The sequence below is a fragment of the Eumetopias jubatus genome, unplaced genomic scaffold (assembly GCF_037043125.1).
Source record: "Eumetopias jubatus isolate StellerSeaLion01/CBP00866 unplaced genomic scaffold, mEumJub1_p1.0 scaffold_3, whole genome shotgun sequence".
Taxonomy (NCBI): Eukaryota; Metazoa; Chordata; class Mammalia; order Carnivora; family Otariidae; genus Eumetopias; species Eumetopias jubatus.
The window spans coordinates 136,292,281-136,306,043 of record NW_028274809.1 but is presented as its reverse complement, the minus strand read 5'-3'; the positions used below and the strand labels follow the sequence as shown (position 1 = coordinate 136,306,043).

At 44.9% G+C, this 13,763-nt stretch overlaps 1 protein-coding gene across 17 annotated transcripts in view; it reads right to left on the bottom strand.

Moving 5' to 3' along the window:
* Positions 1–1,637: 1,637 nt before the first annotated feature.
* RCBTB2 (RCC1 and BTB domain containing protein 2) overlaps positions 1,638–13,763 on the bottom strand; it is a 53,161-nt gene continuing 41,035 nt past the window's right edge. For all 17 annotated transcript variants that reach the window (XM_028105238.2, XM_028105138.2, XM_028105149.2 and 14 more), the window contains 5 exons: positions 12,801–12,991; positions 12,142–12,268; positions 10,220–10,359; positions 5,016–5,146; positions 1,638–2,937 (listed from right to left, as the gene is read on the bottom strand). In XM_028105238.2, coding sequence (XP_027961039.1) covers positions 2,797–2,937; positions 5,016–5,146; positions 10,220–10,359; positions 12,142–12,268; positions 12,801–12,991 — 730 coding nt within the window. In that variant the 3' untranslated portion in view covers positions 1,638–2,796. The remainder of the gene's footprint in view (positions 2,938–5,015; positions 5,147–10,219; positions 10,360–12,141; positions 12,269–12,800; positions 12,992–13,763) is intronic.

The following is a 13,763-nucleotide window of genomic DNA, read 5'->3' as shown; positions in this document are numbered from 1 at the left end:
TAAGATAAAGGATTTGTTAATCTCTGATGCAGTGTCATTATGATGAAAAAGGTACCTTTTCCCTCACATATCCCTAACTGAACAGCAAGGTTTCTGGGGCTCTACAAACACTCATCTGTTAGAAAGAAAGTGTTGTGATCCTTCATATAGGAGTGTTGATGGCAAGCCTATCCTCAAAGACCAGAGAGAAAGGAATGTATTTTTCAGGGATGTATCCACGGGACTCATCTGTCATCTCTCAGCTGGCCTAATTAGCCCTGTCTTGTGTGGAGTCCCAGATTTTAAGGGTTAAATAGTGATTTTCATACTTGGCTAAACATCAAAATTACTTGGGGAGTTTTTTAAATGTACTGAATTAGAATCCTTAAATCTGTATTTTGTAGAAGTTCCATAGATCATTCTATTGTACACAGAGATAAGAACTGAGAGACATAGCAGTGCAAATCTACACATAGCAAAGTTTAGAAAATCTGGGTAAGTCCATCCAGCCCTTTTGAGGAACTGGTACTCTGGAAGCATGGCTATTGACTCTGTGGCATTCGGGAAAGGGCAGGCCATTTCTCATGCCTAAATAACCTTACCTGTTCCCTTTGAGTGTTCCAATTTTTTTTCTAAAATTTTATTTATTTGAGAGAGAGCACGAGCAGGAGGAGTGGCAGGCAGAGGGAGAGGGAGAAGCAGACTCTGTGCCGAGCAGGGCGCCTGACGTGGGACTCGATCCTAAGACCCTGGATCATGACCTGAGCTGAAGGCAGACACTTAACCGACTGAGCCACCCAGACGCCCCGAGTGTTCCAATTTCTACGTGAAATGATTTCATAAAAGAAAGAGGCATCAAGAAGCTTCAGAAGACCCCGTCAGAAATAGACAAGAAAGGAAGAGGTTTCAGAAGAGCTCATGAGGATGGAAAGGCATGTCAGTGGCGCAGGAGGCTGAGGCAGGGAGCGTCAGCAACGCAGCCTGCAGCTGTCCAGCAGCCCGAGCTGATAGCTGTGGCCAATCCCACGTCGGAATGTTACTCTGCTAGATAAAATAGCACATCTATCAAATAATCAAAACAAATGGTATATATGGCTGACTTAAAATAACAAATAGCTGAATAAGACTACATAATTCTAAAAAGAGCATTCTGATTTAGAACTAGAGACATCCAGGCCACTTTGCCCCTACCAGCTAAGGTCTGCAAAAACAGATAAAAAGGAACTAAGGATTCAAAAGTGACCTCACTGGGGGTCCTGGGTGGCCCAGTCAGTTAAGTGTCTGCCTTCGGCTCAGGTCACGATCCTGGGGTCCTGGGATTAAGCCCCATGTGGTCAGGCTCCCTGCTTAGTGGGGAGTCTGTTTCTCCCTCTCCCTCTGCCTCTCCACCCGCTTGTGCGTGCACGGGTGCTCTCTCACAAATAAAGTCTTTAAAAAACAAAAACGAAGGTGACCTCACCAATAAAGAGCAGTCACGTTTAATAATATGAACAGTAATTATGTTATGTGCCATTTATGTTTTAGGATGGGCTTTGCTATGATACCTTATCTGAGTAGCTGCTTCCAAAAATAAGCTTTTATCAAATGGGTTTTTGTAAATCTAAGTGATGTCAGGTTGATATAATTTTGCCGCCCCTTAGGGATTAAAAAACCACACATTTGTCCTATTATCTGCAAATAAGCACTTTATTATCAAATGGTTCAGCATCAGAACAAGGTTTCTAATTCCAAAAGAGTTTTTCTTTACGTAATATATTGTGAAACACGTATCATATAGTGAAACCACGTATTAGAGGAATCTAACGCTACATCCTACATCCCGTTCCAGTTTCTTTCTTGCAGTTGGGTAACTTGTTTTGATCTAAAAAGTATAAATTTATCTCATTCTTGTTAATGCTGTCCATGAAATGCGTGAGATCCTTTTCAGCTAGCACTTCATAATTATTCTGTGCCAGGTTAAGAGAACTGTTTTATAGTGACATAAAAGTCAACTACAAGAGAAACGCATAACCATCTTTACTTACACAGGCAAATCTCTCTTAACACAAAAGGGAAAGACATAATGCAATTATATAAGGCAGATGAGCCCAGAAATAACATTCATTCAGAGACAATACTTCATATTCAATAATCCCATATGAGAAATTAATGACTCAGAGTAAACAGGAAATTAAAATTAGCCCTTGGGACTCTGACAATTATTTGCCAAGGCTGTTTGTGGATTTTAATTAATGCTCATAGTTAGTCACTATGACTCAGAACCAGTTACCAGAAGAATACGAACCTCACTTGTTACAGGCTATTTCAAATTTGTTTTTGTGCAAGTTATTCCTTCATCTAGTATCCCACAAATAAAGCTGTTCTAAGGGCATGCTTCAGATTTATAAGAAATTAACTGAGTGCCTACTTAGTATGGAAGGCGCTGTGCTGGATGCTGACAATATGTTATGACAGCATTCCTCGTCAAGCTTTCTGTGTGATACCAGCTTTTGAAAGAATGAAAATTTGGCTAGAATAGCATATACTTAGACCAATGTACCAAAAGTGTCCAACTTAAGTGACTCGAAAGAGGAAATGGTAAATAAGACATTTCAGTTTTTTTCCCTTGGGCTTAGTCACATCTGATCAGAGCACTGAATGCTTTCTACCGTCAACTTCAGATTTCAGCTGATGGGGCAGACTGACAACCGCCTTCTTTCGACAGAACGTAAGTATTCAGTCAAGGGTAGCTCATCATAAATACTATTAAGGAGAAGTTATTCTCTGGCTTTTGCAGGGAAAATGGAAATGCTAAAAATTATTTCTTGCAGGTGAGGATCAATTTTTAAAGGCTCCAACTCTGCTTGCTTTGCTGATAAAGTTCTTGAGAAGATCATGGTCCATTTCTGCAAAGCCTGAAGTCTGTGTTACTACAGTCAAATGGTTTATGCAAAACCTGAAGCAGAATTCTTCTAAATCCTAGGAATAACAACAAAAAATGTTTTAACAAATTTGTCTATCCCAATGCAATGCAACATCGCATGAAAATTCCAAAGACACAGGAAGGAAAAAGGATTTGAGAGCCAAGAGGAAGAGATGTCGGTACCGCACAAAACTGGGCGGCTAATGTGAGTCTATGCTTGTAAAAATTTAAGTAACACGGAGTAAAATATTCAAGTTCCTCCATGCCAGCCCACACAAAGAATCTTTCTCTTCTCAGAGATAGGCATAGGCACCATGTGTATGAATTCTTGAGACAGTATTTGCATTGTTCATTCCATTTGCAAAATACTCCACTTTTATATTCCCCTATAGGAGCTCAAAGGTTTCTACCTGAAAAGAGTTTCTGCTCTGTGTTAGGCACTACCCTTGGCACTAGGCATAAGGTTGGGAGCAAAACAAAGTCTCTGCCATTCCTCAAGGAGCTTACTTTCTAGAAAACCGAGGGCCGGAAGGTAACCATACAGATAATTCACATAAATAGGGACTATGAAGAAGTCTTGAAGATGAAGCCTAGTTCAGGTGGAAACACCGTGTGCCCACTGCCTCATCACTTGGGAGAGAGCCCGCCAGCCCCCAGGACTACCCCCATGACTTCAAGAAACTTGAGGAAAGACTGTGCAGAGACGATGCCTAGCCATGAAGCATTTTGCATGTTTTAGGGCCCAATATATGATTAGGTTGATGAAAGACATTCACTATGCTTTTAAATGTGAAGGTTTCAAGGTGGGTTAAGATTTTTTTTAAATGTTAAGTGAAAAAAATCCAGTTTAGAGAAATCTGTATCACATGACCTAGGGAAAAACAGAAGGAGCTGTATGAAAATGTTAATGTTCTCTGGCTGAGGAGTCATCTTCTTCCTCCTTTTTATGTTTTCCAAATTTTCTTTAATAAGCATATTTATTTATATAAGCAGAAAAGAAGTTACAAGCTTTTCTCTGCCCACCACTAAATGTTCCTGTTTTTTAACCAAAGGAGAGGATATCCTTATAACAAAAGGAAATCGACTCCAAGAAGTATGGCCTGCTTCCTAAAGATTTAGCTCTAAGACAGGTTTTCCTTTCTTTATTATCAAAACAATACACGGTCACTGTAGAAGGTTCAGAAAAAAACAAGCAAAGATAGGAAATAAAAATCATCCATAATCCCACCATTCAAAGATGACCTTTGACAGTCTTTTTTCTCTATGTAGATAATGAATCTCAGTCTTTTTAAATTCAGCTACTTATGCATTAATAAAGAACAAAAATAGGGGCATCGTTTTTCAATTAATAATACACTGTGAGTAGCTGTATAATTTCATAGTATATAACATTCTACAGTGGAAACAATCCTCCACTGTTCCTGTTGGCTTTTTCTAATTTTTCAAAATTATAAACAGTGCTGCAATAAACATCTTTGAAGCTAAGTCTCTGTCCAAATCCGTGATCACTTCCTTATGATAAATTCCTACAAGGGAATTCCTTAAAGAATTGCACCTTTAAAGCTCTCAGTACACTTGGTACGGATCACCCCCGACACGACTGCCCCAGTTCACACCCTCAGCGGCTGTTCAGGAGAACATCCATCATGCTGAGGCTGCATTAAGATTATGTTTCCCTGTGTCACAGGTGAAAAATTATACCTTGTTTTCACTTATATTTTCCATTTATTCATAAGCCCATTTTGTTCTTGGTCCATTTATTTCCATCAAACGCTCATGTTTTCTTTTTGTTTTCCAAGAATTCTGCATTAACTATGGTAAATGTGCTTCATGATATGTTGCAGATATTTTCCCCAGTGTATCATTTACTTTCTAATTTTCTCGGTGGTATTTTTGGTGTATAGACTTTTTTTTTTCTTTCTGAAATCAGATCTATCAATCCTTTCCTTTATGGCTTCTGCCTGGGAGACCTACCCTAACAATATATAAATGTTCACTTTTTCTGGTGCTTCTGGTTACTTCACTTGTTTACATTAAATCTTTAATCTCTTAGAGTTGATTTTAGTTTAATGTATGAAGTAAACACCTAACATTTTCCCAGAAGGTCAGCTAGTTGAAAGAATGCTTTTCTGACCTGAGCATCGTACTTCACGGCAGCCGAAAGCAGAGCGATGGCATTCTCCTCACAGATTCCTTGCTTGATAGTTTGCTGGCAGAGCTTTTTCAAACGATTTTCTCTATAAAATGTAGCCAAATCTAGCAACCCTGGTGGGAAGAGATGTTTATTAGAGGGAGTGATTTCAAGCATCCTGCTTCAACTCGCTCCATCCTTCAGAGAGCATACTTGAACATAAGCCTTGGGGAAGAGCTGTGTATACACAGACGTGCGCTGACTTCCATCCTGAGCGTGGCTCTACCTGGGAACGCAGCTGAACTGAGCAAATACAACCCACAAATGAGCAGCTGTGGCAAAGCAGGCGCACAGTGAAAATGGCCTGCATATTTTTCCTAGAAAGGCTGCTCGGATTGTCCCTCCCCTTGCATTATGACCTGTCCTCCTGGGTCATTTCCCTCAGCACATGCACATGCTGAAACAATGCTCATAATTTTACAAAAGAAAAAAGAGAAACTTTTCATGGATACATGTGCCTCCCATCAGTCTCCCCCATTTCTCTGCAAACCTGGGAAACATCCTCTCTGTCTGCTGCCTCCATGTTCTCATTTCCCATTCTCCCCTGAAGCCATTCCAGTAGAATCCCATCCCCTTGATGCCCCGATGCCACCAATGCTTCCATGGAGCCAGACCCAAGGGGCTGTTCTCCAGTTCATCTCACTCAACATTTACACAGAATTCCATGTGGTTGGTGACACTCTTGAAACTGTGTTACTTGCTGCTGTTTTTCTTCTCCCTAATTCTCTTCAGTCTCTTGGCTGGGCCATTCTTCCTAACTTCCCCATGTTTGAGTGCCCCAGGGTTCAGTCCTCAGTGACCTCCAGCACCAACCCCCTGCCCCCCAGCTTAAAATGCCATCTAATACATACTGATGATTCCTGCTGTATTCTCTGTCGCCTACTTTCACATCAGTCACCGCAGAGAGAGAAACCTATGTAAGCCAAGGATATGGCTCTCTAAATCTCCATGAGAGCATTTGTTAATCAGTATAAAGAACGCCAGAAATACTTTGTCGTTATGAAAGGCATGGTGTTTGGCTAGGAGGCCCGGCTAGAAATACTGGAGGCTCCTCCTGCCCTCGCATGAATGGGACGAAGCAGCAGGAGACCAGTAGTGCCCGCTCTCGGAGAGGCACACTTGCTAGGTCTACACTCAGGCCTGGCTTGCCGCCTGATCAAAAGCTTAGCTGTATCCTCTACTAGAAAAGGGTCACATCTACTGCAGGCTAACCTTTCATGCAAGGTGCTTCACGGAGGCCTAAAGCACAAAGAGCCAGGATTTCATCAATCTGACAACATCAAATGTTTCTCCATCTCTCTGCTACTAAGTTGGGTGCATGTGGGAGGACTGGACTGGAAGCTTGTTTTCATTGTAACATGACCAATACTATCAAAATTATAGAAGAAGGGCCTATGGCCCCATGGAGGAAGTGAAATCTTTTGAAATCTTGAGAGCTATGATGGCTCAATTGTTTTCGGTCAGTTCTCCAAAACTCCCAAATTCCTATATATAGCCCCACACCCTCCTGAGCTTCAGAATTACAGAAATGCTGCCCTCAGAGAAGACCCTGTCCTGAGCCCCAGCTCAAAACAGCCTGGATCTGCACCTCCTCCAGGCACAATCCTCCCCACAGTGACCAGGGAGCCATGCACCCACTCCTAGACCACACTTGGATTACAGGGGACTCTGGAATTCCCTACCTAATTGGCCCTGAGGCCACATATGTGGATATTCCCTCCCCTCCAGACCATGCCACCAGTGCACAGATGCCCAGCCCCAGCAGGATGGGGGTAGATGGAGCTTGTATGCGCCGGCTGGGAGGCCCACACACCCCTTGCAATGCAGGGTGTAGCTGGTGGTGGGTAAAGAAAGATGGCTGGCCGCAAGCTGGAGGCCTGAGGTCTGTGCTTCCTGTGCATTCCCTCGAGGAACTCTAAGGAGTCCTAAAATCCTCAGTTCCAACTACAACTCCAGCCTGGCCTTTCAGTTCTCAATAAAGGTGTATTTTTCAAAGTATGAGGATTGAACATATTTCAACTGAAATACATAACTTTGAATTTTTATACAAATGTACAAGGGCCTTTATTTGGACTCCCACCCAGGGCCCTGCAAATGTTGGGAGTGGGCCTATAAAAAGAACTGCCATGCAGATGTCTAAGAAGCAACTCAAACTCCTTTGACTTTTCAAACTCAAGGGCAAAACCTGTTGCTTTCCATCTTCCTCATCTTAGTGAATGATATTTCCATTAACCCAGCTACTCAGGCCAAATACCTTAGAGCAGTGATCCTTCTCTCTTTTCCTCACACCCCACGTGCCATCCGTGAGCAAATCCCATCAGCTTCATCTTTAAAATATATCCAGAATATGATCTCTTCTCAATACCTCCATTGCTACACCACCCAAACCCAGGGTATAGTCACCTTGCAACTGAACCATCATAATTACTGGTCTTTTAACAGACACATGAAAAGATGCTCAACATCACTCAGCATCAGGGAAATGCAAATCAAAACCATAATGAGATACCACCTCACACTTGTCAGAATGGCTAAAATTAACAGAGGTAACAACAACAGATGTTGGTGAGGATGCAGAGAAAGGGGAACATTCTTGCACTGTTGGTGGGAATGCAAACTGGTGCAGCCACTGTGGAAACAATACAGAGATTCCTCAAAAAGTTAAACATAGAGCTATGCTATGATCCAGCAATTGCACTACTAGGTATTTACCCCAAAGGACACAAAAATACAGATTCAAAGGGTACATGCACCCCAATGTTTATAGCAGCACTATCAACAATAGCCAAACTATGGAGAGAGCCCAAATGTCCATCAACTGATGAACGGATAAAGAAGATAGAATATTAGTCATCAAAAAGAATTAAATCTAGCCATTTGCAATGACGTGGATAGAGCTAGAGTGTACTATGCTAAGTGAAAAAAGTCAGTCAGAAAAAGACAAATAACATATGATTTCACTCATGTGAAATTTAAGAAACAAAACAAACGGGAAGGGTGAAAAAGAAGAGGAAAGCGAACCATGAGAGACTCTTAACTATAGGGGGAACTAGGTGGCTCAGTTGGTTAAGTGGCTGACTCTTGATTTTGGTGTAGGTCGCGATCCCAGGGTCCTGGGATTGAGCCCTGTGTCAGGCATGTGCTCAGTGGGGAGTCTCCTTGAGGATTCTCTCTCTCTCTCTCCCTCTGCCCCTCCCCCTGCTCTCTAAGATTTTATTTATTTGAGAGACAGAGCACAAGCAGGGGGAGTGGGAGAGAGAGAAGCAGGCTCCCCGCTGAGCAGGGAGCCCGATGTGGGGCTCGAGCCCAGGACCCTGGGATCATGACCTGAGCCGAAGGCGGACACTCAACTGACTGAGCCACCCAGGCGTCCCCAAAAAGAGACTCCTAACTCTAGAGAACAAACTGAAGGTTACTGGAGGGGAGGTGGGCGGGGAATGGGCTAAATGGGTGATGAGCATTAAGGAGGACATTGGTTGTGATGAGCACTGGGTGTTACACGTAAGTGATGAGTCACTAAATTCTACACCTGAAACCAATCTTACCATATATGTTAACTAGAATTTAAATTAAAAAACCGAAATAAAAAAATAAATCACATCACTCCTACTGTAGAAGTTGCCTCGCTTCCCCTGCCCCCCATATCCACACAGATCCGTTCTCTCTTTCTTCCACGACCACTTCCCCCAACCTCTCACGCAGCTGGGGTTCTGTCCTTGGCCATCTCTGGTCCATGGTTTGGAATAAGTGGAACTTCCAGGACCCTGCCTTAAGAGACACTGGGATTTGCCCGCTGCCCCTTCCTCGTGGTCCCTTCCTCCATCCTGCCACAGGTAATGCAAACACAGCCTTGGACCATGAGTGCAGGAGCCACGCGTAGGGATGCCCTGCACTGTCTCCCTGTGTGAAAGAGAAACTATCCTGTTTAAACCGAATTTTTAAAAAAATGTTGCTGTTAAAGCAAATCCTAAGTAACAGAAGCCTCATGCACAAAACCTTCCAAGGCTTTCCATCATACCAAGAATAAAACAAGCACTTCACCACGGCCTCCAAGGGCAGGCGTGTTCTTGCCCACATCCCGCTGCCTGACCTAATACTTACCACAGTGAGTGTCACTTCCCTCACACCCCCGCCTCCCTCCCTCTCCCTCCCTCCCCCTCCACACGCCCCATCTGTTCCTGCCTCAGACTTCTGCACTCACTGCTGCCTTGTTTAGAAGGCTCTTCCCTTGGGCACTGCTCGCCCTCTCTTGCTTCCCCCAGCTCTCTGCTCCACGCACTTCCTCCCAGAGGCTTTCCCAGCCCTCCTAACTGACCGCCTGGATTGACCTGTTAAGGACTGGTGTTCATCCGAATACCAGCTCCCCAGGGTAAGGGCCAGAGCTGTGGCACATATGGGGCATGGGCACTAAATCATTCGTGGAAGAAGGGAGGACAAACTATAAAACTTCAGAAATCAGATTTCTGTTTCCCTGAGGAAAATCAAATGCTGATCAGGTACAAAGTGAGATTGGATGTATACATGTGAAACGAATATTTCATTTAAAAATTTGAGGGCTGAACTCTAATTCCTTATAGAAGTAATTCTTTAATTCTCTGCGCCTCTGGCCAGCAATATTGCTGACGGCTGTAACCTGAGATGTAGGATGTTTTTCACTCTGCGCCTGTTTGATAACCTGTATTGCTTTTTTACTGTCCCCACGCCTGAGGCGCGGGGAACGCCCCACACCACCTTCAGGACAGAAGGCCCCAGAATGCCCACAGTGTTCGGTCCCACAGCCATGTGGAGGGACATTCCTGGCTCTGGAGACCGGCAGGGCTTATTATTACCGCATGCATTTATCTTGTTTATGCTGCAAACACCCGGAAGGCAGACAGTCATGGGCGTTACTGACGGACACTAGTTCCGCGAGAATGGCAGCCCCTCCACAGCGCTGGTGGTGTGACAGCTACCAAGTCACCCTGTGTACGAAGCAGTAACAAGGGAAAGGGGTCTGGGTCTGACGCCCAACAAGAGAACTACGTCTGTGGTCGCCCGCACAGCCACTTCCGCCTTGCCAGCCCCTCAGCCCGCTGCCGACCGCCGGGACAAGTCGGGACAAGTCGGGACAAGTCGGGACAAGTCGGGACAAGTCAGGGAGTGGTTACCTACTGCCTCCTCCGGAGGAAGGCTGATGCTGTCCGTGTATAGGTATTCCAGGAAGGCTCGGTAAACAGGATACGAAAATTCACTCATTTCTACGATATCATCCTGGTTGTCTTCCAGTGAAGAACGAAAATGCTCACACCTGAAGGAAGAGAGAAGCCCGTGGGCCCTCGCTCCCGGCGAGAGCAGACCCCCCCCCACCCCGAGAGACACGTGTTCGTGGGGCTCACAGAGGGGAACTGACAACGAGAAGGGGAAACACAGCACCGCGCAGGATTCGCTTCCACTTGCACACCTGCGTGTCCCTGTTCTGGTCCCTCGCTTCCTGTGCTGGCCGGGGAGCTCACCCACGAGCACTTACCGGACGAGGCTGCAGGCGCCAACCCGCCATCGCGGAGCGGCCCCGGCCGCCATGCGGGGCAAACACAGGGCCGGCCTCCCAGGCCCCATTCCCGCGCCGCGGCCGCTGAGCGGCCCTTATGGCAATCAGGTGGGGTTATTTTCATGAACGCTGAGTAACTTTGTTTCTTTACCTCCTCCTCTAGGTTGAATGGTGTCCCCCCTCCCCACCCCCCCTCCCGATTCATAGGTTGATGCCCTAACCTCAGAATCTATCAGTATTTGGAGAAAGGGCCTTTACAGAAGTCATCAAGTTAAAATGAGCCTAATCCGGTATGACTGGTGTCCTTATAAAAACAGGGAATTTGGACACAGACATGCACGCAGGGAGAGCCCCACGGAAAGACTGGGGTGATCCTGCCCCAAGTCGGGGAATGCCGAAGACTGCCAGCAAACAGCCGGAAGGTGGAGGAGAGGCATGAAGTCTCCCTTAGGGGAAACGCACCCTGACAACCGCTGGACCGTGGACTTCGGCCTCCAGAACTGGGGGAGAATACGTGTCCGTTGTTGAGGTCACTCAGCGTGTGGCACTTTGTTACAGGAGGCCTAGCACACTAACAACCCCCACCTCTTCCATGTAGGCTTAGGATCTATCGCGAGAGGGAACACATGCTGTGCGGCCTAAGAGGTGAACCTGAGACTAAAATGCCATGCTGCGTTTGTGATTCACTGTAGCAGGATTTAAATATCTGGTACACAATGACATAATGATTTTTAAAATCGTTATGCTAAGAGAAAGAAGCCAGGCACTAAAGATTACACTTTTCCATTTAAATGAAATGAATTCCATTAACATAAAGTTCTAGAAAATGCTAACTGATCCAGAGTGACTGAAAGAAGATCAGTGCTTGCCCCAGACCCGGGGCATGAGGGACCTTTGAGGGGTGACAGAAACGTTCTATATCTTGATTTAGGGCAGTGGTTCCACAGGCATAAATATACATATTATGTATATTTTGAGGAGTCAAAGCTCCTCAAACTGCGCACTTCAAAGGGATGCAGCTCATTGGCTCAAAAATTATACATCAATAAATCTGATTTTTGTCATCTGTGTTAACTTTACCCCAGACCTTGTTGTCCTGCAAAAGCCTCACCTTCTCTTTTTTCCGAGCATCTCAAAGTTCACTATCCCACAACTGATGAGGGGGGTGACAAAGCTCAGTTCCTAGGCGGGGAAGGCCCCTTCTGTGGAAGGGGCCCACGCAGTGCTCAAAGCCCAGAACACACTCGCCGAGCGAGCGAGCATCGGCTGGCTGCCCTAACACCAAGGTGCACAGACCACCTGCAAGGTCTCTACGGAAGCCGAGAGTCCTCACTCCCTGATGCCCCCTCCCCGCCGGCTCTCACTACACCGGCCCCGTTAGTTCTCATTTCTCGTGAGAAATGAGAATGAGAAACGCATACTGTTTCCCTGGCTACACTGTATGCTCGTAGGGCAAAATCAGCCTTACTTAGCATAGTTCTGTGAACACCTAGAACATAATGAATGTATTTATTTCAATTCTCAAAATCAATGATTCCTTACCTAATTCTGAGAAGGACTTTATGTGCATAAATGTACTTTCCATCCACCAGGAACTTCAGGTCGGCCGTATTGGGGTTGTCAAATTCCCTCTTGAGCGACTCGGCCACTGTAAGGTGGTCGTCGGGTTCTGAGAGAGGAACACCAGACGTTTCTAGGGTTAACTACAGACATAGAGAAAACGCAGGCCAGAATATAGCACTGTTCTGTGGACTCTCATGAAAATACCCAAAATACATGACCAACGGAGCAATGCTTTTTTTCCCCTAAATACGGATTTTCACATCTCTATCATCAAGGATAAGAGCCTCACACACATCTGCTTGTAAATCTGGCAAACCAATAACTAAAAAGCCCCAAAGGGCTCCACTCAATGAAATTTTTGCGTGTTTCAGTAAATAGACTCGCTAAAAATGAAAGATATAGTTTCCCAGGAAAATTAAAAGCAGTGAAATAAAACTGCTTTTAATGTAGTATGTGATGTTGGTTTCTGATTCAGGAAAAATTAATCCATCAAATTAGTTTCCTTTCACAGGAGCCCATTAGACAGAAATCAATTGTATGATACTGCACCTAAAAAAGTCCTTACTATCACAACAGAAAGCGCCAGAGCTGCCTTCCTAGTGTTCAGGCCAGCACCCAAAGGGACAAAGACTGCTCACCTACGGACAGGAGGCGCCACGAGACGGCAGGCGTGGCAAAGCAGGCGAACACGTCGTCGGTGCAGGAGAAGTGGGTGAGGTGGGGCAGGATCACCGACTGGCCCCGGCACTGGCCCCACATGTACACGTGCCCGCCCTGGGTCTTGGCCGCCGACGTGTGCGCGGAGTGGCATGCCGCGATCTCTATAATTCTAAGTTCACAAAGAAAGACCAAGTGAACACGGCAAACAGGAGAAGAAACAAGTTGATTTCTCCTTCCCTTCGCCTTAACTGATTTTAAAAAAAACAACAGAAGACTTAATCTCCTAAATTTTCAGGCACCAGTTATTTACATTTTAGCTATCCTTCAACGGCGCAAGTCATGAAGATCTGCTTGTTACCACTTCTAGCCAGTAGGCCTCCAAAAATATGTACCATCCCGTTGTGAAATGCAAGTACAATCCAAGGGGAGAGACCAAAATGAACAAATTAACCAAACAGTGATCTGATTTTTTTTTTCTTAAAACAGGACTTAATGAAGTATGTAAAAAAGACTTGGGCTACTTAATGCAGGTCTTGACCCAATATCGAGAAATATTTTCATCAAAATTTCACCAATTTTAGTGTTAGATGGAACATGCTGTGGGCCACCCCAACTCGCACTACAAACAGTAAGGTCAATAGTTCTGAGTCACTGGACTCTCTCTTCAAGAGCCCAAGAGAGCAGATTTCAGAAACTGACATATGCTAGACCCTAGCACGGTAAGTTCATGATGGCCACAGGGGTAGTTGTCTGTATACTTCTCTAATGGAAAACTCTGTTTTTGTTGATTTGGAACTAATTAATTTTCTCTAAGTATAAACCACTATACAGATTCAGAAAACATAGCGAACTAGTTTACCCTAAGTGAGGTCGCCATCCTGATTTTGTCATAGCAGACCATAATACCACCATCCTCAGTGACTTAGGCTCAGAACTTCAGT